Consider the following 26,382-nt stretch of genomic DNA (forward strand, 5'->3'; position numbering starts at 1 on the left):
ATTATAATTAATTAATAATAGAAATATGTAGGCCTACTTACTTACTGGTTTACCTACACTACCAGTCAAAAGTTTTTGAACAGTAAGATTTTGAATGTTTTTTTTTAAAGAAGTCTCTTACACTCACAAAGCCTGCATTTATTTGATCCAAAGTACAGCAAAAACTGTTACATTTTGAAGTATTCTTACTATTTAAAATAACAGTTTTCTATGTGAATATATTTTAAAATGTAATTTATTCCTGTGATCAAAGCTACATTAATGATGCATAAAATTACAGCTTTGAAATCACAGGAATAAATTACATTTTAAAATGTGTTTAAATAGAAAACAGTTTTTTAAATAGTAAAATTATTTCACAATTTTACTGTTTTTGCTACACTTTGGATCAAATAAATGCAGGCTTGGTGAGCAGAAGAGACTTACTTAAAAAAAAAACATGAAAAATCTTACTGTTTAACATTTTAAACCACATTTACCCCGAATTATGAAAATGAAATATGTTTCTGTAATCTACATAAAGGCTGGATGCTGTGTATCCACTTCTTATGCAAACATATACTCCTGCTGATCTAAAATATAGATAGTTTGACTTGATTTTTTAGAATTGTTTGACACTGCATATTCCTATGCTGTTTCAAAGTATCTACTTTTTCTTTTTTTTTGCTTATTTGCTTTTCAAATTGTGTAAAGCATGAGCAAATGACAATTATACAACATACAGAGGTTGGACAATGAAACTGAAACACTGGCCAATATAGTGTTGGAGGTTTCATGGCTATATTTGCATAGCCTTGTGGCCAGTCTTCGCTGATTGCACATTCAGAGCAGAATGTGAAGGTTGACTATGTGCAACCAATGGTTCAAACGTTGTACCCTGAAGGTAGTGCCATGTATCAGGATGATAATGCACTTATACACAGCAAGACTGGTGACAGAGTGGTTTGATGAACAGTGAAGTTAAGTTGAACATCTCCCATGGCCTGCACAGTCAACAGATCTGAATATTATTGAGCCACTTTGGTGTGTTTTGAAGGAGCGAGTCAAGAAAAGTTTTCCTACACCAGCATCACGTAGTGACCTGGCCACTGTTCTTCAACAGGAGAATGGCTCAGAATCCCTCTGGCTACTGTGCAGGACTTGTATTTGTCATTCCCAAGATGAAATGATGCTCTATTGGCAAAAAGAGGCCCAGCACCATACTTTTGTGGAATATTATACAATTACACAATTGTGGTATATTTCCTTTCATAATTGCAAAAATTAGTCCTCATTTAAGAAACTGTATTAGTAACTACTAAAACTAAACTAAAACTGAATTCTTCATTCCCATACAGGGTTATTATGTTATGTATGCTACTGAACTTTCGTTTAAATGTAAAATTCTCATGACTTTTTATATATTAATATTTTCTAAATTCTCAAATCAAGTCACATTTCTTACTATTATCACAGTTTAAAACGGTTGTGCTGCTTACAGGGCCGCATTAACACTGTAAGGGGGCTTTACCTTTTGAGGGGCCCTTCATCAATGAGAACTACAGTCTACATTTACTCAATCTTGATAATCACAATGCCTAGTGGTGCCTGGAGAAGTGGGTATACTCTTAATTTATTTAAGGTATTGTTTTCGTTATAATGTACTGATTCAAATTAGTTATCAATAATTAGTTATTAATTTACCACTCTGCGCGCCTCCCCTGACACGCTCTTGCACATAAAGAGAAGCGGGCAAGTTTTTGCAAATTTTTCTCTTTCTGATTAGCTGACACTAACTTGCAGTGCCCACACATGCATTCAAAGCAAACAGATGAAGCATCATTTTAGGGGAACAGTCAACTCATTATAAAATGCGGTTACAGTATCACCGGGGCCCCCCTCAGCCCGGGGCCCTGGGCTTAAGCCCTGGTAAGTCAGTGCATTAATGCGGCCCTGGCTGCTTAATATATTTGTAAAAACCCTTATAGAAAATTTTAAATAACAGCATTTATTTGAAATAGAAAACTAACTCTAGTCTTTACTCTCACTTTTATGAAAGGAAAGGAAGAAAGGGATGTGACGTGTGGCCAAGTAGGTGTCCCATACTCCATACAGAATTTGTGCTCTGCATTTCACCCATCCAAGTGCCTACACACAGCAGTGAGTAGTGAATAAACACACACACGTACTGTGAACACACACAGAGCAGTGTGCAGGCCAGGGAGCAGTTAGGGGCTCAGTGCCTTGCTCAAGGCTCTTACCTCAGTCATGGATTTGAGGGTGGAATAGAGCTCTGTACATTCACTCCCCCTACCTACAATCCCTGCCAGTACTGAGCTTTGAGCCCATGACTTTTGGGTTACAAGTCTGACTCACTAACCATTAGGTCACCCTACAGTTAAAGTAACCTCAGTTTTATTTTCAGGGTTCCCATGGGTCATGGAATTTCTGAAATATCATGGAATTTTAAAAGGTCTGTTCCAGACATTGAAAGTCATGGAATATCAGGGAATTATTTTTTCTTGCTTAATTTTTGTTTCCATTCATCAAAATGTAATTTTGTAATTTTTCTGTACCATATTTGTTTTATTGCATTGTTAGTTAGGCTATTTTTCATTGTGATTTTATTCCCCTCCCACTTTTCAGCTGGCAACCACTTAAAGGGTTAGTTCACCAAAAAATGAAAAATCTGTCAATTACTCATCATGTTGTTCCAACCCCGTAAGACCTTCTTCCTTCTTCGGGAACACAATTAAAGAGTGAGTTCACACTTGTAGTTCAGTTCATTTGGTTTATTTGGTCTGGACCAAAAAGGAAAATGATACATTTGGTCCTGGTCCGTTTAGCTTTTACACTAGCATTTTTGGCAGCGAACCTAAAGATACCAAACCTAAAGGCATAGTGATACGTTCACAACCTGATTGATCGGATTGAATGATGTATATCTCATGACGGAACTCATGGAACACTCCAAGCAAAAGAAAAAGGTGTGTTTGAATTAAAGCGGCGCTGCATGTGTATGACATTACGGTCATTGTTGAATAGATATGATTTTATTTTTACCACCTGTGAACTCACAAAGAGCTCATAAAAGGCACTTTACCACTCCACGTTTGCCCTCTGCTCATTTTGCTTTGGATGCACGCTTGTTCCCTTCGTAAAAAGTCACATAGCGTTGCATCTTTTCATTACTTCCTTTTTTTGGTTAGTTCAGAAGCTTTTGGTCTGTGATGCGTTCATATATCATTCGAGCCACACCAGAATTTGTTTGGAAGCAGACCGAGACTATAGATATCTTTTTAGTGGTCCCGGTCCACTTGCTTGGTGCGCACCAGGGCTCAGATGGCACCAGGGTTTGTGTTAATCTAAACCTAACATGACAAGTGTAAACACAGCCCAAGATATTTCTTATGAAATCTGAGCGCTCTCTGACCCTCCTGTCGACAGCAAGGGCCCTACCAAATTCAAGGCCCAGAAAAGTACCAAGATTATCGATAAAGTAATCCATGTGACATCTGTGTTTTTTTTCTTCAATCTATGAGAATGTTTTGTGCAAAGAAACAAAAATAACAACTTTAGTCCACATTTTCATCTCTACTGCATCACTTGTGGACATGCATTCACGAGAGTACAAACGACAGGTATAGCAGCGTCTTCCAAAACTGTTGCAACAAAGATGGAAGCATAATTCATGCATTTAAAAATTGTAATTCCATCTCTGTTGCACCAGTTTTGGAAGTGTCTAAAAGGACTGTACCCATATGTACAAGTTATTGGTTTTGGTGATGAGTTTTTGGCTCAAGGTCTGCATTTAAAGTCACACCAGAGGTGTTCAGCTGGGATTAGGATTTCTATTTGAACCTTGCTTTATACACAAAGGCATAGTCATGCTAGAATAGAAAAGGGCTGTGTCCAAACTGTTGCTATGAAAATTAGATTCCCTAGAATATCATTATATGCATAAACATTAAGATTTGTACTCATGGAAATTACTAAAGTAGTTAAACCTGTTCCTTAGAATACTTTTGGCAATATAGTGTATTTTGTTTGGTTGCCTAATGTTTTGTTTTTCGAATTGTGGGGGAATCGTAGCTTAAAAATGCATAGGCATACATCTGGTATCTAACATGGTGTTAGCAAAAACGAAATGTGAAAAAATAAAAAGACTGAATGATAAACTTAATGATAAACAGAAAATTCTTTAGAGCGTTTAACCCCTGAAAGAATAAAAAACATACATTAATTTCTGTAGAAATAGTACAGAAAAATATCAAAGTGCATTTAACGGGTAAAAGCAAAGTGTTTTGTACTAAAACGTCTGTGAACAAATAAATCAAGCTTGCAAATGGATGGATCCATTCATTATAGGTCATGGAAATTCAGCTTTTTAGTCAGTGAAAGTCAGGGAAAAGTCAGGGAATGTGACATTTGGCTTAGAGTGGGAACCCTGTACTTTAATTCCCTGCTACACTAAAAAGTATTAATTTCTAATCAAACTAAAAATTGTACTGACCCCAAATGTTTGAATGGTATCTTTGGTCGCGTGAGGAACTGCTGTTTTTGCGTGGTCATGTCCATGTCCTTCCAAATCATTTCCAAATGATTTCATCATTTCTAATCACAAAACAGTATCTGATGTCGACAGATGCTTGCTCTTTGATTTCTTTGCCAAAACCATAATTATCCTTGAGTTCAGGTTCTAGGACTGTGATTGGCCGGGCACAGTAGTAGACTAAAGGTAAAATATCTGAGCCAACACCTAAAGGAGAGATAATTTCTTTGTGTGCTGTAGTATGGGAAAAAAAACTGAAATGACCTAAATGGTTTCTTAGATAAGCATATGGGCTTGGCCTATTTACCATATTTTTCCCATTTGTCAATTTTATGGGTCTAGCTTGATATTACAAATTTGTGTCTTACCATGTTTTTAAATGTATTATTTTAATTATAAACACTGGTTCGTAGTGCAAACAGATTTATCATTTACTGCACATTGTTATTCTTGTTATTTCCCTATAGCGGCTAATGAACCGGAAGTCTCGCCCCAAAGACTTACTTCCACGTTGAAGAAAAAGGTGGATACCATCCAGAGGTGTGACACCTATTAAAGCAGTAAGATTATCAGCTAAATTACAATTGTAACCTTACATTAAAATGTCCTGACAAAGAATATCAGTTTACTTTGCACCTGTACATTAAGCCACTTATTTGAAAAACACTGCTAATAATTTCTGCAATTGTTGCACATATCGTGCCAACACAATAACAAGGGAGGATGGAGAAATACACAACCACAAATTACTAATGTACACTGTTAAACAGTGCACAGGCCCTTTATCTCTGATGTCATTACTGCTGTGGTTTCATAATTTCCCCCATATGAATTCACATGCTCCACTGTCTGAGTCAATAGCGCTGCCCTTCATTAACTTCATCAAGGCCCCTCTAAGGAGCTCCAGCAGCTTTGAGCTTATTTCAACTCAGGGGATAGTTGTATTGATTCTAAGGAACACAATTGATTCAGAAGTCAAGTCACCTTTATTGCTATAGCGCTTTATACAGTAACGAATGTAGTGTTAAATAGGAAAGCAACAGAATAAATGATGCAAACTTCAAAAATAAGGCAAATCCTGTTGAAGCTCTAATCAGTTCAGTGTCGGTTCAGTTTAGTTCAATAACTTTGTAAAGTTCATTCCTTATGAAACAAGTTCAATTCAGCACTAAAGTTCATTCATTATGAAACGAGTTCAATTCAGCGATAAGCAACTCTAAGTAGTGTTGTTATTTAACATGAGCTTAATGATAATTCAGTTAGGTTCAAGAACAATGTTGATGTTGCAAAACTAGGAAGCTTTTACTAGGAACATCATGTGCTCTGTACTCGTGAAGAAGCTTGAGAGCAAGTTTAGCAAACTGACTGGAGGGAGACTGCAAGCGTACAATAATTCTTTGGGGGGAAAAAGTGAATTAAAATGCTTTTGTGAAAGTCAGAGGGTGTGACTAAAAGAAAGAATGTGAGTCATAGTGGAGAGAGGAAGTTCTAGTCAGTTACAGATATCCAGATCATTTATCGGGTATTATCTTATGTCAAATGTCTATTGTGATATCAATTTATCTGTCAAAATGTGCTGCTATTATACTTTTATTTTTGTCACTTGTGTTTTTGCTCTGATGGAGGATGAAGGTATAATAATGGGTGATGTCTAATTAGAGCAAAACTCAAATTCTCCAAACTAATCAAATATACAGCATTTGATGTTTTTCATGTAATCATGAAATGACTGATGTATACAGAATAGTATACCATTTTCTCATATTGTACAAGCATGGACTCAAATCATAGTACATACTAGAAGGGCTGTGGAGCTTTTTTCCAGTCCTCATTTGTAGGTAGTTAACAAAAGACCTTGTTTGATATTGAGTCAATGCTGTTTGATAATCTGTTGCGTGTGTTAATCATCAAAAGTAAGTTGTTCTATAAAGATTAATGGGTAGCACTTTATTTTACAGTCCTGTGTTCCTTATGTACTGTGTACTTATAGTAATTACAATAACTAGGTAATAACTAGGTACTAACCCTGAACCTACTCCTAAACCTAACCCTACTCGATGTAGTTACCTTATATTACCGAAACTTTCTTAGGTAGGTGCACCATAAGTACGCTGTAAGTACAAGCAAGTACACGACGTACTGTAAAATAAAGTGCAGTCGAATAATGGGTACTTGGCATTTAACAAAAGCATTTATTACACTAATGGCAGACATATAAAATTATGACATGATTATTTCAGAGATGCAATATGCAGTCTGGAGACAAGTGTAAAGCGTGGGCTGATTTTACGCATTCTGTGGTTCACAAGTCATCTGTCTGAATAAACTTACAACCTTTACATTAGCAATCCAGGTCCTATGATATACAGTGGTGGCCAAAATTATTCGAACAGTAGTATTTTCACCAACTAAAAAATGGTTTCAAGTCAGTTATTTCTATCTTTTGCTGTAGTGGAAATATCAGTTTACATCTCCAAACATTCATTTTGCCATTAATTGTAATAATCCACTGAGATTTTTTTCTGCACAAGGAGTTTGATGACAGCCAGTGCTCCACACAGAGATCTGACCTCATCATATAGTCTTCAAGATGCTTCAAGAGACTTACCTGCAAAGATACCTGAAAAAACTGTACGCAAGTGCACCTAGTGCATAAACGCAAAGGATGGTCACACCAAATGTTGATTTAATTTAGTTAATAGAACTTAATTGATAAAGTAAATCTATTTATGACATATTTTTTGACAGCATCCGTTTTTTACAGAATTTTTACACAAGTGCCTAAAACTTTTATCAGTACTGTAGCTTTGCGGATAGGGTTCCTCAGTTCTTCTGGATTTAGGCTGCGTTCACACTAGTGCGTTTTCGTTTTAAAACGCATAACTTTTGCTACGGTTACGCCTGTCGTATACACTACTCTGAGACTTTTTAACAAGCTGCAGACCCCGTTTTAGTTTGAAAACTCCGGAATTGTGTTTTAGTGTAAATAGACCATTAGCCTGTCTCAGTTTGTTCTGTTTCTTCATGTCATTCCAGACAGACTGGATGATGATGAGATCAGATCTCTGTGTGGAGCACTGGCTGTTGTCAGACTCCTTGTGCAAACAGAAATCTCGCTGGATTATTACAATTAATGGCAAAATGAATCCTACTGACTCACCACAGCAAAAGATAGAAATAACTGACTTAATACCATTTTTAGCCAGTGAAAATACTAGTGTTCTAATAATTTTGGCCACCACTATGTGACCCTGGACCACAAAACTAGTCATATTAAAAAAAATATATATATATATATATATTTGTACATATATCTGAAATCTGAATAAATAAGCTTTCCATTAATGTATGGTTTGTTAGAAAAGGACAATATTTGCCTGAAATACAACTATTTAAAAATCTGGAATCTGAGAGTGCATAAAAAAATAAATATTGATCACCTTTAAATATAATAATATAATGTAATATAATGTATAAAGTGATAAGCCTATGTCTCTGATATGCTATGTTAGAGCATCACAACAAATTTGGAGCTTAGTAAAAACTTATTTTGAAATTAATGTTATGTAATTTACATTTTTATTAGGGAAAATCTGTTGATTTCTTGTTATTTTTGAACACAAACAAAAGTCTCACTGGATTATTATAATTAATAGCAAAATGAATGCTTGGAAATGTAAACTGATATTTCCTACTGACTCACCACAGCAAAAGATAGAAATAACTGACTAAATACCATTTTTAGCTGGTGAAAATACTAGTGTTCTAATAATTTTGGCCACCACTATGTGACCCCGGATCACATAACTAGTCATAAGGGTCAATTTAAAAAAAAAAATAATAATTGAGATTTATACATGTATCTGAAAGCTGAATACACTTTCCATTGATGAATGGTTTGTTAGAAAAGGACAATATTTGCCTGAAATACAACTATTTAAAATCTGGAATCTGAGGGTGCATAAAAAAAAAAATATTGAGGAAATCACCTTTAAATATATAATATAATATAATATAATATAATATAATATAATATAATATAATATAATATAATATAATATAATATAATATATAATATAATATAATATATTTTTATAATATTATTTGAAAGTAATGTTATATCATTTACATTTTTATTAGGGAAAATATATTGATATTTGTTGTATCTTCGAACACAATTCGTTTGTACAACACTTTTTGCCTGCATCCTGCTAAATGTTGCACCATCTAGTGGTCACGTACTGAAACAACCGTTCTGTGGTCAATTTCAGCAAATTCCTTTTATAGGCTATATCAATGTTTTTTTATTACAATTTGTATTCAAACTGAAACAAATAAATTAATTAATAATTATTAGTAATATCACTCTTCATTATATAGGCTACTGATGTTGATGCATCCGTTAATGTGTAGCCTAAATAATAACCATATTACCAATGATTACCGTTTATATTTTTCTGCAGTGGCCTGCCTTTAATCCTTTTTTGTAATGTTTATAAACGACTCGTTAGCCAATTATCACCATCTGGTTCTAAAGCAATTGTGACTTCTTGAACGAATTGTTTTCATATCCTGAGGAGCTGGGAGCGGTTAGGATGTAGATGACTATTATAACACTAATAAGAATGAACTTTGCTAAAATGTCCTTGTTTCTTAAATAAACATAGGCGTGTGTAGAACATTAAATGAATACTGTCAATTATGGGTCTGCGCTTTTGATTGTATTAGTTGTGCTGCCCCCTGTTGGACGTGAAGGTGAACTTCTAATACAAAGTTTGAAAGTGTGCTTGAGGCGTTTAGGTTTTGATTAGGTGTGGTGGAGTTTTGAATGTATTCAACTGCAGGGCATTAGATGATGTTTTAGACAGCACAATACATGTTATAAACAAATTACAGAAGCTTTTCCCATCTGATACAAATGATTGACAAATATTATTTTAGAAGGGGCAACAATCTAAGCCTATCTTTATTATATGCACTGGAATTGACAGCTAGTATTATTTCTTATCCAAGTAGATTTCCCAGCAAATGTGTAATGAAATCACAGCGGCTCACCGCAGAGGAAACCCTGCACCTGCTGCAGTAAGTCAGTTAGAATTCTCTATAAAGCATCACAGAGAGACAATGAGGTAGAGCTGATGGACAGACACAAAATAGTCTGGTTCACTCCTAAACTCTTTGCCCTGTATTGCACTTCTGCATATACAGATCCATTAATGTCCATCAGCTCACGTCATCTTTCCTCTGAGATTAGCAGGATTTTAGAGCGCAAACTGTGGCACGTAATGAGGAGGATGTTTGAAAAAGAATCGCAGCAGATTGCTTTCACTGGTTTATTAGGCAGCCTGCGGGTTCAAACATGTCTCTCCTTATGAAAGATTAAAACGTCAGATGAAGGCTGCGGCGTATGCATTAACATACAACTTCCAGGGTCGCAGAACATTGTGCATCTTAAATTCTGCAGAGCATGACTATATTGAATATTTTCCCATGCAGTCGACATAGTATTTTTCAGTGAGTTGCTAGTTAACAGTGTTGATATGCTTGTCTTGCTTAAGGCTTAATGCTCTTGACCTTTTCACATTTGATGTGTTAAGGCTTAAGCGAATGATGATGTCATATTTGTGAAAGGTGATGAGGTTGAGAGCGATGGAGTTTTTTTTTTTTTTTTTTTTTTTGTTACTGTTAACACTGAGCTTCACAATGCTGTCATTCATTCTCTTCTTACCTTTCACTTAATTCTTTAGGCACTACAGGCACACACATACACACACACACATAATTTAACACCGGTTGCAAGTCTTATACATTACTTGTCAACTTTTTTGTGTGTATGCAGCTGGTTTTCAAAAGTTTGCATAGCAAGCGCAGAATCTATTGAACAATAGAGAAGAGTGTATATTGTGGGCCTGTTTGGAACTCTGGACTGTTTTAGGGTGTGTGCTTCCTAACATGACTAGTTCCTTTTTGTTTACGAGAAAACGGCCAACAGGTATTCGGTTATAGAACAATGTTTTTTTTTCATTGTTAGAGATTGCTATTTCTTAGAAATTGAATTGTGTAATATGTCTTAACATGCTATTTTAAAGCGTTATTTGTTTTATTTATATTTTTAAGCTTTGTGTATTGTTTTTGTTTTTTGACAGTCTGTTTTTTGACTTGTATGTACTTGTTTTATTGTATAATTTCAAAGATCAGCGTTTTTCATGTTCAATGTTTTTTTGTGTGTGGTGTGTGTGTGTGTGTGAGTTATTAAAAATCATTTATTTTTTCACATTTTAGAATTTATTTGTTCCATCTATTGCATTTAGCTTTTAAGTGTTGCTTTATTGGTGGCTATTGCTTGAGACAGAATTATATTTACACTTAGTCAAAAGCATTTGAACAGTAAGATTTTTAATGTCTATTTAAGTGCTCTCTTCTGCTTACCAAGCCTGCATTTATTTGATTGTTTTTTTTTATATATATAATATTTTTTAAAATATTTTTTAGATTTTTTTTATCTGCATTTAAGTACAGCAAAAACAGTAAAGTTAAAAAACAGTAAAATTGTTGTAAAAACTGTTTTCTATTTGAATATATTTCAAAATGTAATGTATTTGTGTGATCAAAGGTAAATTTTCAGCATCATTACTCCAGTCTTCTGTGTCACATGATCCTTCGGAAATCATTCTAATATGCTGATTTGCTGTTTGAGAAACATTTATTATTATTATTATTATTATTATTATTATTATTATTATTATTATCAATATTAAAAAAAAAAAATCTGGATTCTTTGATGAATAGAAAGATCCAAAGATCAGCATTTATCTGAAATAAAAGGCTTTTATAACTTTATACACTATAATATTCACATGTTTGGAGTCCATATAATTTTTATTATTATATTTAATTTTTATTTTATTTTTGGTAATACTTTTATTTAGCAGGGATGCTTTAAATTGATCAAAAGTAATGATATAGACATTTATAATGTTACAAAATATTTCGGATAAATTTCAGATAAATGCTGTTCTTCTAAACTTTCTATTCATCACAGAAACCTAAAAAAAAATCCACGCAGCCATTTTCAAGATAGTAATAATATTAATAAATGTTTTTTGAGCAGAAATTTGGAATATTACAATGATTTCTGCAGGATCATGTGACTGGAGTAACAATGGTAAAAATACAGCTTTGAAATCACAGGAATAAATTACCTTTTAAAATATATTCAAATAGAAAAGTTATTTTAAATAGTGAAAACATTTCAGAATTTTACCGTTTTGCTGTACTTTGGATCAAACAAATGTAGGCTTGGTGAGCAGAAGAGACTTCTTTAAAAAAGAAAACTTTTTTACATACTACATATTTTCAAGTACTAGTGTATGCTGCGCATCAACATGCATTACATCCTCACAATATTATTAGAACACAATCACAGCTGTTATTTTGGGAAAAATATTCTGTATCTCTCTGCATCCAAAATTAAAAGCTTCTTGCAGTCTGGACAGCTTATAGGCTTTATTTAAGCATTGCATTACATCATCAGTCCTCCGTTACTCGCTTCCCACTGCAAAACAATAGAAGAAGGTTGCATTTGGGCCTCTGATACTATTTTTGTTAATTCCACACACATCCGTGCGTCTGTGATTTCACAGTACACACTGTGTGGAATGCCTAATCGATTTTGGAGTCAAAACATTTAAGATGTTTCTTTTTAATATAAGTTGAGAAAGCAGGAAGTGTCTGAGTCATGGAAGTTTACTCCATGTCTGATCGTTCACACGCTCCCACACTAGCACACGCCTGCGGCCAGAGAAGCCGTCCCGGCGTCACACTCAGCTCATCAAAGGCAGGGCCGTGTCAGACACACACACCCGAATACACAAAAAAGAACACTCAAGCATGTCAAAGGATAGGATATATACACGGATACACACAAGCTCTGGCACATCCTAAGAAAGGTAGACACACTTTGACCAACGAAATGCAAGCACATCAGATGAAAGGGTATAGACATGCATGCTAGCAATATGCCAGCACATTTTCCAAACACAAAAAGAGCAGAGATATGCACACAAAGAACGTACCAGAGAAGAGGCACATCTACAGATGCAGGTACAGACACATAGTTGCCCTATAGAAAGCATATAATCATGAGTTTTTTCAAAGAATGGTCTGATCTTAAAGGAGCAGTTCACTCAAAAATAAAAAATCAGTTTTTTTATTCACCCTCATGTCGTTCAATGCCTGTTAGAGAGTATTCATTTTGTGGGAAACAAAAAAGGTATTTCTCCTCTCTCCATATCTGCAAAATCAGGGGGGTCCATTCTTTTTTAGACCTCTTTCATTGCACTGACAAAAACAGCTAAAACATTCTGCTTTTGTCTTCCCCAGAACTACAGAAGAAAGAAAATCAAACAGGTTTGGAATGACATTAGACTGAGTAAATGACAGAATTTTCAGTTTTGGGTGAACTATCCCTTTAACTAAAGGCAGTGACACATGTGAAGTTTTCCATGCGCACCTCCACACCCATAATCCTCACATACATTCTCTCCAACAATTCAAGCTCACCCCATCTGATGTTTGCTCACTCTTTAAAAAAAACTCCAGCTCAGTCAGTGGGTCCTGCACATATAGTGACTGGAAGAGTCATTCTGGGTCAGTACCAGCTGGCCTGTGTTCATTTTTCCCAAATGCATTCGCATGATTTAACAGTCAAAATGCATTTCAGAACCTATTGAATAAGGCATCCTACTCTTGAACAAGAGAGTTTGTAGCTTTGCACTAAACCAATATGAGTTTCCAATGACCAGTGCCAGTACTGACATCTATAGAGAGAGCATAATGGCTAATAGCCAACATAATGCAGTTATTTTATGTATTTTTGTACTGTATTTACTTGAGGAAAAACAAAAAAGAGAAATGGAATGATCATCGAAAGACATGGCTCTCTGTGGATTTTGGAACTGACACATAACCTTTACATTAATTACCAATGTGGGCACCTGTTTTTGAACAGTGCCAAAAATCATCTCAAAATAGCCAAATGTCAGATGATTAACTGGCCTGTCCAATATTGTTCTATAGAAATGTGTTTGTAGTTGCTTTGAAATGGGACATTGCCAGTTATATTGTTAAAAAACGATAAATATTAAGTTAAGTTTACTTTGGAAATATAAAAATAGTCGTTTTCCTTGAAATTCTGAATGTGTTTGCAGGTCAGTCAGTTTTTCACGGAGAACTAAGTAACCGCGAGAATGTGCGAGGTCATCACACCCCGACCTTGCGCTTAAATCGCTTCAATCTGATTGGACAATCTGTGCTTTTGCCAAAATGGGTGGTAACAACATCGCAGTTCAGTTCATCAATATATAGACTACTCATGCGAGAGTAATAAAACTGGCTAATAATCTGGTTAGTAGAACATGTAGGCTATTAGGAAATATATAAGTGCAATTTAAAACATATTTAGCCTAACCGCTGCAACCTAATATTGGCTAGAATTGATTGTCATATTTGCAAAGAGTTTACGTAGGCCTGTTACGGATATTTAACGCATCTCTTTATCTTTGCTTCACCAATAGGCTATATTAAATATATTTAATTATCGAAAGAAAAATAATTATTGTTAATATTAGAGAGCCTAGCTAAACTTTTTCAGTTGTTCCATCCATTCACACGTACGACTGTTGAATAAAACTTAACTTAACATAGCTTATATTCACTCGGCTGTTAGTTAAATTGTGAACATTTGACTAGTCCAGAATTATTAGCTACACCTTGCTGGAGTTCAGAAAGTATGGGGGATTTGACGAAATTTGTGAAGGCAGTTAAAATTAGTTTTGGTGTTATTCGGTGCAGCTGTTAGTCGTATATCAAAATGAAATACTGCAAATGTTAAATATGGTTTCCCTAAATATCTAGTGCCAACCCAAAATAAAATATGCATTTAAGATACCACTGAATTATAGATTGCGTTTCACTTTTTTCTAAACGCTGTAACACAAAAATGCAAATAAGAGACATTGCACAGTTTGAATAACAAAATTACCCATTATTATGGAAATCAGAAATGATATCAGTGATGCTAATAATATCTGTTACAGTAGTCATACAATACAAAGACTATCGGGTGAGATATTTGGGTAACACAGCAGCCGCTGAAAAAGGCTGTAGGCTGTTTGGTTCCGCTATATAAATATTTTTAAATACTTTCGAAAAGACAGTGACATTGCGTGTTAGGCCTACGGTATTTTTGAAAAGAAAAAATAGGAATGTATTGTTTCAATTTAAACTTGTTAGCTTCAGCATGCATAATTATAATATCAAGTTAACAGATTAACACAACTGTGCCATTGCCATTTCAGACAACAAACAATTGCGAATTGCAAGATATTGCAGGAAAATATTCCACGTCAGGGAATATGTGATTACACATTTTAAATACATTTTCCCCAAAAAGAAACGACTAAAGTTGCTTAGGTAGCGCACATAAAATAACCAAGAACACGGCAAGACAACACTGTGCACTGTGCAGGGAAGACAATGCGAGTTACATATGAATGCAAACTTTTGGCGCTTCTCTTCGTCATGCAAGGACATGTTTGTAGTTTTCTGCTGATAATGCGCATTAAAATGCCTTACCTTTATGCAGTCTTCTAGAGAATAAAGGGAACAGCTTTCCGGGCTGTGTTTAGGCCGACTGAAGGGTTCCTCTCTGGATCTGCTCTGTATTGCTCCCGTGGGCCCCCCGCTCACAGTGTTTATTGAGATGTGTATTGGGACCCCAGACCGTCATGTTGCTGGGAATGAATAATTTAGGCCTGGTTAGATTGAGAGCTCTTCACTGAGTGAATCAGGAATGCGTACACCTGAAAACGCTTGATTTACGATCTGTAGATTTTAGACGAGCTATTGTTGTTTTAACGTAGACGCTTTAAATTAGCATAGGCGTTGTGCTTTTCATTCAGCTGCGGTACTTATTTTCAATAAGTTCATAGTAGCATTCAATTTTACAATTTCCTCCACCCTTGTTCTGTCTGCCTCATTAATCATCACTATATAAGAGCATTCATGTTAAACAGCTCGCTTGTGTTGTACCCAAAGTAAATGTTCGCTCATCTGTACGCGCTGTGACATGACTTTCAAGGATTGAAACACACTCACACACACGCCTGTCTGTTGCATACCTCTCTTTGTTTTGATTGCTCTTCTATAAATGAGATTGTCTGTGCTTTTGAGGTCTTTTATCGGCTATACATGCATCAGTGCAGTTAATGACGGACAACAGACAGGGCCTAACAATAGTAACAGTGTAAATATTTCCCGAGAAAGAGAATAAGTGCGTATTAAATTGGAATTAAATAACCTCGAGAGTGACTGTACAATAGCAGTTATATTTCCTCAATCCTCTTTCCACTCTTTATTTATTGTAAAGCAATTTCTTGACAGTAATTAGACGCTGCGAGGATTTCTTTGTTTACAAACAGCCAGTGTCGCGATTACTTCTAATTATATGCGCCAAGCTACTGTGAGTCTGATAAAAATGCAGTTTTGTTTGCACAGTGGGATGGCACTATTATAAGTAATCTATAATTCATATGACATACGAGCCTTGTTTTCAACTTAATCACGATCTGATGAGTTTAATACTGGGCCATCATGTATCACATCATATTTTATTTGTTATTTTTTTAAAGGAGTTCAGCTGGCAGATGGCTCAGTGATGTGTGGTCCAGCCTGGCCCGATCTTATTGCAATGTTATTTCAAGCATCGGTGATCACTGGAGGCCCTGCCTCTAGTCAGTCTTGTATATTCGACTCCTAATCTGCTCGGGACATCTCGCCCTCTTCACCGGACTTCTCGTGTCACGCTGATGTGTATTAGATACGTTCTCCTTCCTTCTCTCTTTCTATAAACCTTCGAAGTGCCACAAAGCAACAAATGTGTGCTACATAGATGAGAATGCAATAATTGTGAAGAAAACGTTTTGAAATGTTTTAGAACAATATATTTACTTCCATTAAATAAAACACAATAGTTTATTTTTGGGATGTTGAAAAACGAAACAAAAATTCCGTACCAAATATTATACACAGAGCAAAAACCAAGTTCATTTCGCAGAAACATTTGCGTATTATTACCCAGGGTTGCTATTCTAGATCTATATTCACACAGACATTTAATAATAAATTTATAATATCACACACACGACTGGTGCGTTTAGTATGTACATTCCCTTGATCGCAAGCAAGACATGATTCCTGTACGTTTTCCACATGCTGTGTTAAACTGAATTCTCGAAAATGCTTAAGAGTTAGAGCTTTCGCCTCTACAAATTGGAGATGATATTAAGATATATGTATAGCCTATATACAACCGTTCAGTCAGTTACTGTCCAAAAGTTGTGAAACGTCAAAATAAATGAGCTTTTTTTAAATATTCAGGTATCCTAAACTCTTCACTGGCTAGTGTGCACTTGCTAGTGTAGAGAACAAATCTTATTAGAAATGGCGCGTTTGCCTTCCGTCCCCGCTTGACATTCCATCACAGGATTGGACGCGTTTCAGTGGTTTATTCTTCTAGTGCCCTTGAAACAAAAAGTGTAGTCTCTCGTTCCTGGGATTCGGGATTGTAAATGCTACAATCGTCTCCTACACCGGTCTATCCACTGCGTACTGGCAGGCGCTGAGATTGGAGGCCGGGTTCTGCACGCTCGCGTATCCAAAACTCGAGTGCTGCTTGGCTTTCAGTCTCAGACTGGCAAGACTGGAGTTACAAGTGTCCCGGTAAACATACGGAGGTGTCGGCGGGGCGTAAGGGCACGCCGGCGTGGGAACCCCCGAATTTAGAGAGGGGTTGCTGAGGTTATTCAAGTTATTGAGGCTGTTTAAGCTTGATCCGGGTACGCCGGTGACAGCAGACGGAACCATACTGGAGGACATGCTCATTGAAGAGATGGAGTTAGGTGGGGAGAACATGGTCTGAGACGACAGCGGATTGACGTTCATGGAATTGAAAAAGGGGAAGCTTTTGGTAGACAGAGAAGCTGACGTGAGCCCCTTTGCTGCCCAGTTGTTGTACGTGTAGCTGGGGTACATGTCATCGTAGGGCTGCATGAGTCCGTTGAACTGAGGGCCGAAACCGTTTTTACACAACTCTGCCTGTTGGTTCCTCTCCCTTTTTCTCCATTTTGCCCGTCGGTTCTTGAACCACACCTGCAACAAATGTAAAAAATAATTTAGCTTCTTAATTACACTACATAATTCATTATTAAATTAATGAATAAGGAAAGCGACGTTGGTAAGTCTTGTAAGTTTTCGGAATTGCTGTCACCGCGGCTATTAAAGAACAACACAAATGAGCTACTGCTCAGTTTGTTTTTGGTAGATAAATGATATGGGTGGTGGTGGTGGTGTCAAACCCAGTTAGATTCTCTAATTAAGTCGCTTTTTATCAGTTACCCGGAATCTTGTCTGATCCCGGGAATCCCAATACACATCCAGTCTTATTGCGGCCAATGGGCCGCCCGACGCCTCAAATGTGTATTCTCCCTAAGCAGGCGGAGACACACTAACCTTAAGTATATACAACACCAGAATGACAATCACAAAATACAAGCTTTACACCTCTTAAAAGGCGACTGTGTGACTCCATTAAGGTCTGTCATCGTTAGGGCGTCACTTGTGTTGATTGCAAACAATTTGACTCACCCATAATTAGCCTCTAACCAAACACTGACAGATTTCTATTTAAATGATTAAATAAAGTCATATTTGGCATGTAACCTAAATTAACATCACGCAACTTTAGCTAGTATAGCATGTAGCGCCTGCAGTTAAATATAAACATCTTTATATGCATGAACAAAATAATTACTATAACACTAAAACACTAGGCCTACTAATAAGTTAATTATAATTATATTATTATATAATTAATAATCATCATTAATTTTTAAGGGTTCTTTATTATTATTTCAACTAGGCCTGTTGTAAGCTTATGTATAGCCTACACAATTTTATTACTTTTTTAAAAAAAGAACTTGGACCGAATTGTGGGTTTGTTTCCAAATGGCAATTTCCATAAAATCAAGTCTTCAATTTAACACACATTATTTCACTCATCAAACTTACTCTGACTCTGGCCTCTGTTAAATTAGTCCAAACAGCGATCTCCTCTCTAGTGGACATGTCCGGATAGCGATTCCGCTGAAAAGTGGCCTCCAGTTCCTGAAGCTGTTGGCTAGTAAAATGCGTTCGTTGCCGCCTCTGTCTCTTCTTTTTCGACGGGTCATCAGTCGAATCTTCGTTTTTACTCTGTCCCTTCTCTTTCTCTGAAATGCAAAGTAATACAATATTTTAACATAATTAATTAATCCAAGAGGAACAATTTTTAAGCTTCAGGCTTAATTTTGACACATTGGAGAAGTCTGCGTGAGGGAGATATATCTAATTCCGTTTTATTGAATTGAAAATATTTGACATCATAGTAACAAGTAGGTTCCCTGGTAACAACTTAACGGGCTATATTTAATTAACGATGCTCATGAACTAAATGTCGTATGAACCGCCAACAGTACCTGTAAAAATCCAAATGCAAATGCTCTAAAATCAAGGTTTAGAAAATATATTTAACCACAATGAACGCAACATGCATTTTCATCATACAAAGAAAAAAAGAACATTAGCTATAGGGAATGTTTGCATTATTCCATACAAAACGCAACTCCACAGTGTAAACATTTGTTAGACGCTCACATTTTCACACACAATTTAAGTAAATAAAGCCTTGTCAAAGGGCATGATTTATGTAGCCTACTTCAATAGCCCTATGCATCAACTAACTGCCAGTTCCATGTCTTGATATATTTGCATGCCTCGCACTGTAACCTACTGTTTTCAAATTGAGGGAGAAGTTTTAAACGGTTTCTTTTCAGAGGCAGTACACCTAATGATAACTGACACCAAACCCGAAAAACACCCCAGTTAAAAAATCCCTTCAGAGGACCAGGGCTTACCTACGGACTCTGGACTGGAGGTGTCTGAAACCGTGTGTACCTCCAGCCTGTGTTTCGAGTCCACAGACCGCTGAAGCGGTTGCAGACTAGAGGCCATCGTAAGCGGCGAGTGTTTACTCCCGGTAATGTGGTGATTGTGGTGATGGTGGTCCAAACTCAACGGATCCTTCATAGAGGTCATGGATAACACAAGCGATTTACGGAGAGTTCGCAAGCAGATATTACTTCCTCAGCGAAGGTCACAAAAATAAAAATTAAATAAATAAATAAATAAAATGAATGTGTCCAGTAGTGAAGTATCGGCAAGCGTTGTCAGTGCTCCTTTCTCACTTAAACCACTCAAAGCGACACTCCTCAAACGGCTGTTATCGTAATAAAATAAACCCAGTGCTGAAGAAAGTCAAAGTTTTTTTTCTTTTTTTTTCGTTTCGACTGGGTAACAGATATCTCGGTTTCAGCCGAGAGCTAAAGGAGAGCCAGAGTGACAGGGACAGGTATGTGATATTATATCCACTTGCATACACACACACTCTCCTGCACATCACAGCTCTCGCTCTTCATTTCAGCTGTCCTTCTATCCGTCCAACCGAGCTGCTCCATGCGTCCTGACGTCACACACACTCCGCCCACAATCTGACGGAACATTAGAGCCTATACATGACAGATTTTATGGCCAACCGACTAAAAAACGGCCCTTAGAAATGAGAAAATGCAGCCTTTTTTCTTTGAAAAGCATGTAAATAAAGAGAAGCTGTGCACTCACTATAGTGGCTTCCGAGAAAGCAAAATGTGTTAAAGAAGTTTTCCAAAGCACACCTGGCGATGTTTCAACTTTTTCTCAGCAGGTATTATTAAAACACCGTTTTATTAACATTTTAACTTAAACAGATTTCTGTCAAAGTACAACAATCTTCGCAAATGGCACAACTAAATACGAAAAGGTATAACGCCGCTGTTTAAGATGCTCATTTCTCAATAAAAGCTCTGCTTTTGTCGCGTTAATTGGATGATTCTTCGGGACAATGAGTTGACAGAGTATCAAAGACCGCGTTACAAATTCATTGGTAATAAGTATTAGACTGTTAAATAATGTCATTACACTATAAATAATAATTGTATGCCTATTGAATAAATAGAAAAAAAGTGAATTTCTGCTTAAATTAATTTTGTAATTTAATTTAGAAACTGAAAGCACTTTGGCGAGGTGCATTTGTGCGCCTCGGGCCCGTGATTATTTCGCGGGAGAGAGCACCCACTTTGCTTTTCTGAGTATGCTACATTTAATCTGATAAGAAGCTCATTTGCTTAAGAATTTTAAATGGGCATCTTTAATGACTTCAAGCTACTTCACCTTGTTATCTCAAATTACCTCAAAACACTGCAATAATTTACATACGTATAATAACTGCATTATTTTGTTGAAAAGAAAAACATTCATTTATTAGCCCTAATTAATTTCAAATGATGGATAATTTTCCCAAACTGCATTTCTTAGTTATAAAATAACATCACAGGGAAGAAAAATGCTTTTCCTGGTTGGATTTGTTTTACAATTATGATGATATTTTAATTGTGATTTAAATTGAAATATCACAGTAAATGGGCAAAAAATTTAAACTAACAGAAGCGGCAAACCCGATTTCTTTGTTACAAGCAGATGATTGCAGCTTTCATAATTAATATTAAATCTCAATAAGTGAGGAAATTAGTGTAACTAAATGAGCTACTGAACTTTATTTTTTGTTTCTCTGCTTGTCCTGAAAAAACAAACAACACCTGAAATGTCAAACATACCAAGTAGAGGAAAAAACGGAGAAAAGAGCAATGCAGTCAGGTGCTTATGAAAATGACCCGACCGTCTCCATCTCTGACTTTGATTCAGCTCACGCTCTCAGTAGTGGATATTAATTTACGGCATAATATATGATCCTGGAACCGACAAATCTTGTATGTACAGGTCTTTTTGTATGAGAATGCGACCTCGCGTTCAATGCATTTGCGCCCAGACACAGCACATTATTAAAGATCATGTTTCGGTCTGTTTTCTCACACTTGGCAGTCAGTTTTATTTTATTTATCTTTAATATAAAATAATAATGAATACATATTGAATATACAAACAATCACATTCATATCAAAATTATTCTGGACCTCAAATATACCTAAATATGTTTTACGCACGGAAATGGTAATTTTGCGCGTTAGAATTCCAAGGGCAAAAGTTGCAGAGCTCGATTCTTGTTAAACGCACTGATAAATGTGGGCTAGATTATTGCTCTGTATTTATTCTGGACCCTCAAAATGCTTCAGAGCGCACTCACTGCCTGCTGTGGATTATTGGCCATGGCGCACCACAGAGCCATTAATTACCAATTCAGTCAATATAAGGGAGACGACAAAGCCTTTTCCATAGGATTAAGAGGACATTAGATTCTTCCATTAGTATATTCCTCCTCACGAGGAGGCTTTCATTACACATTTACTTTTCCCCTGAGTCTATCTAACAAGCGCTGCATACATTACTGCAGAGGAGACGAGATTGTCGGTAATCAAGTCGCTCCAATGTCTTTTCCTCTTACGCTGCTGTTTGCATTTTTATGCTCACTTTTTCCTTTTATCTCTTATCTGCTATATCTGCATCGGCTCTAGTCCATAGCCAGTATTAAATGACAATGGGAAATTGGATATAATGGGATGAAGAGTGTTGTGATTTGTTCTTAGTTTGCTTTAATTAGCTTAATGAAGATGCCAGACGATATGGAGACCGGCCACGCATTAAGCACCTTCTAGTAGCCTGTACAGTTTTTCCAATGCAGTTTTAATTTAGTCTCTGTTAAAATTGTCAGTGTGCGCTAAATTATAATTTACTAGAGAAAAGGTTATATATATATATTGTGCTGAATCTACATTCTATCGTCTATCATACTGAATTATAATTTGAACTATATCTGCTTTTTAATATCTTACTGGCCACGTTAAAATTTTTTTAAAGTGAACACCTATCCGCAAATAGGCATTGTTTCACCAGGCATTTTGAAGAATCGGATCAGTATTTTGTTTGAAGAAATTTAAGATATTTTAAAGATCATAAACCTTCAAAATCACACCGACTTTGGCTTTAAAACTCTAAATTCCTCTAAATGAGATGATACGCGCTATCATGAATACGTTCTCACTTAGCCATGTATGATCCTGTCCTACCACCAGATGTCCATCTTTGACTATAAACGTCTAATGGTTCCGCTTTGCTTGTAACCAGTCATACGTCAAACACCAAAGGTAGTTTACAAACGCCTTACGTAGACCAGTTTTTCTAGCTGCGATTAGGATTTTATATAGGCCAGACAGTGTTGAGACGTTTGATTAAACCAACCAAGGATATTAATGAATCCAGATCTTCTCTGGAGATTTAACAAGGAGGAGGGCTTGTCATTCACCAAGATCTTCTTACCTAATTGAGCACACGTTGATGCAAGTTTGCGGCAGTGGGAGTCCATTTGTTAGATTATACGTTGAGCACCTGTGAAAAAAGAGAAATGTTTAGTTTATATTTTATTAAACTGTTGATATCATGTCAGGAATAATCATTTGTGTAGTCCAACGTCTGGACTTTTTCACACATGACCGGCCAATCAGTGATATATTTCAAATCCATTGTCATATATTGGATAGTTCCTGTCTGTAATGGGATGTGCACATTCCTCATCATTTGTTTTGAAATCCCATAGCGCTTGCTCGAGTCCCTCCTAATTAAGACTCGTGTCTCCAAACGCACATGAAAACAAGGCACAAAGAGGAGAGACCGTGCACCGCGTGTGTGTGTCAGTGAGAGAAAGAGAGCAGTTTGAGCGCTAGAAGTTGAGTGATTCCGCGGTAAAATCAGGGGATTAGTGTCTGATTGAGATGTCTGTCGGTTGGATATTACAAAATTCATTATCTCAGCTCTATACTAACCCGATATGAAGTAACACAGATGGGCCTTTATTAGCCCAGGCTTCAGCTGTTTGCTTATGATAATTTCAGTCGGAAATTTGCATGCAATCCTGCTGTTAACCGTTTTCCCTCTCCATTTTTCTCTCTCCGAATGCAACGCTTTACTTTAGCCCTCCCCTCATATCACCTGCCTCGCATCTGTGCCTTTAGTCAAAGGCTTGAGACTCTGGAAATTAAATTTGTGTGCGTTTCTTTGTATATGTATGCCGCCTTTTATGCCATTCGTGTGAGGGCGAAAGTCATTAATCCAAATACGATTTTGAGATGCGTGTATAAAGTTACAAATTTATTTTAAATAATTAAGTTACCACACAAAGTAGGCTGTGAAATGGCCAACTAAAGTTGTGTCTTTCGTTATTCTGAACATGTTAATGGCATCCGTTCCGTTTTGATTTGGACTGCTTGTTAATTTTATTATTATTGTTATTATAGATTGGTAGTTTTTTGTTTTACGCAAATAAAATACATGTTTTTTTTTTTTGTTTTTTTTTTAAATATGTAGCCTACTCTGACAAGGTCATTTCAATCAGGAAAAGGTAAGATACAAAACATTACACGACATAAGTGCATAAGATTTTAACTTGGACTACATGAATCCAAATTCATCAGCATATGAAAATTTGTATGTAGAAAACGTGTTTATATTTTTGTAATGTATTACTTATTTTATTTAGTATTTTATTCTATTTAAAATTTAGTCCACACAATAACAACAGGACAACATACTATTATTAATAGTAATAGTAATAGTAATAGTAATAAAAAGGTATTCTTTGCTAATTTTGTTCCAGTGATTAATTGGGGTAAATGTTTTACTTTTCTTTCCATATCTTTATTTTAAACTGCAATATTATTTTAACATAATATTAAGAATAGTGCCATGATAATCTCAGAGTCTTGCGCGCCTAAAAAGATTCATTAATACCATGATTTACTTCAGTGTTGCTTGTTTGAATCTTTTTCAGCTAATATTAATTTACTGGTATATAAAAGAATAAAATAAAACCACTGTACTAGTTTACAGAGATATTTTACTAAGACAAGAGCGCCTTATTTTCAAAATCAACTGGTTGACTTTCATTTGCATAAATGTAAATTTAAATCATAAATAATTGTTCAATATTAGCTTTTAATTTAATTCTTAATTTACTTCTCTATTTTCATCGCAAATGTTAATACAAAAACGATTCATTTTAGGAGTGTTTAAAAACTGTATTTAAAAGGTTGTTTGCAAATTTTTGAAAGCAAATTTCGTTAGCATGATTTATTTCTGCTGGCACTATCCAATAATACATGTGTTAATGTACATTACACGCTATAACTATAAAGTTGTCCTTGTCCCGTTTGTCTCGCAGTGTTAACGACATATTATAATAAACTGCAAAGTCAAGGTGAGACCTGCCAGTGCATCACTTATCATGCCTCTCCATCTAACTACACTTAAAGCTGAAGTTCACCCGTGGCTGGCAACCCTGAGGTGGAACGAATTCCTTCACTTGCATTATCTCACATTCAAGATAGGGTGTCATGTGCACTTACCAGTGGTTGTTGAAAAGCGGCGCTTTGCAGCCGTGCCAGTCTGGATTTTCTTTTGCTTTTTAAAAAGATAAATTCCACACCTTTGAACAAGTTTATCTGTGCCCTTGATGATGTCCGGGTACACAAACTGTTGCTACCAGGTCCAAAAGAGATCGTAACCTCTTCTTCCTCAATGAAAACGATTAGGGATAGCCTATCTCTGGGTTCTTTCAAAGAACGCGAAAAGAGGCATATGTTACCTTCAACCCAGAGTGTCTTAAGCTACAAACTCATAAGTTGCTTTAGTAACTCATATTTTCTGCAGAGCCTCCACGACTGCAACTTTTTTCCGCAGAAAGACGCAGAGAGTGGTGCATTTCCCCCTCTCACGAGCTTTGACTGTCAGCGCGTGGGCGTGAGTGAGAGTTTGTGTGTATAAGCGCGTGCGTGTGCATGCGTGCCACAGTGGGTGTGTTTGTATGCACAACCAACACGTAGAGTGTGTGTAAGGGGTGAACTTTGTGATGCGAATCGGTAGGCTAAATTAGACAACAAATTAGCCATTAAAACACGGTAATACGTTAATTCAACCAGCAAATTTAACCCAATGGACGCGAAAACACTCACGGCTCAATATCAATCAAATCAAGGTATTTTTTTTTTTTATTTAGCTGCCCTTAAACGGGCCACTGTTATTATACTGTCTATGTTCATTTCTTAGAATATTTTGTTAAGTAGCGGAGATATTGACATAACGAAATCCAAAAATGAACGAGTTTACACGAACATAGTTTAAAGCTTTGCTTTTTCCCTTTGCTTTGCAATTATTATAGTAAAGTTTTTTTTAATATACATTTTATTTATATATTTGTATTGTTAATATCGAATGCTATTAAAAGTATGAAAACAATACAGGCCTGTTATTATAGTAGGGTATTTTGATTTATTTTATTAGTCCATAGCTATAACACAGGTAGTCTTGAAAGTCTGACTTAGTTTTATCTAAAACTATAGGCCTAGCTGTTTGCAGATGTGATGCTATATATCGGCTGACAACAAATTGAACAGTTTTAATTTAATTTATTTCGATTTTATTTTATTCGATTGTATTTTAAAACACTAACTTCTGTTAAAACCTATGTGTGCTTGAGCTGTGTCGGTCTGGAATGAAGTGAACAGCTGGCTTGGATGCAAATGATCTTTAAAGATCCGCGTAGCCTACACCGGACTGATTTCCATCCACATCTCGTGCAAGCAAAGCAGACCGGACGGAGGTTTCACTCGCCTAATCCGTTTTTTACATTGTGGGTCATACACCCATTAAGCAAG

At 36.1% G+C, this 26,382-nt stretch overlaps 1 protein-coding gene across 2 annotated transcripts; it reads right to left on the minus strand.

Moving 5' to 3' along the window:
* Window positions 1–16,510: 16,510 nt before the first annotated feature.
* pitx2 (paired-like homeodomain 2) lies at window positions 16,511–25,431 on the minus strand. 2 transcript variants are annotated; one of them, XM_073820999.1, is made up of 4 exons: window positions 25,075–25,431; window positions 22,994–23,062; window positions 18,659–18,858; window positions 16,511–17,740 (listed from the first exon to the last, which is right to left on the minus strand). In XM_073820999.1, exons 2-4 carry the CDS (start codon window positions 23,037–23,039, stop codon window positions 17,177–17,179), a joined length of 810 nt encoding a protein of 269 aa, XP_073677100.1. In that variant the 5' UTR covers window positions 23,040–23,062; window positions 25,075–25,431; the 3' UTR covers window positions 16,511–17,176. The 2 variants fall into 2 exon arrangements, with proteins under 2 accessions (XP_073677100.1, XP_073677099.1); XM_073820998.1 differs by lacking the exons at window positions 22,994–23,062; window positions 25,075–25,431 and adding an exon at window positions 19,543–20,629.
* Between the last annotated feature and the right edge of the window lie 951 nt (window positions 25,432–26,382).

Source organism: Garra rufa, chromosome 16 (genome assembly GCF_049309525.1).
Source record: "Garra rufa chromosome 16, GarRuf1.0, whole genome shotgun sequence".
Taxonomy (NCBI): domain Eukaryota; kingdom Metazoa; phylum Chordata; class Actinopteri; order Cypriniformes; family Cyprinidae; genus Garra; species Garra rufa.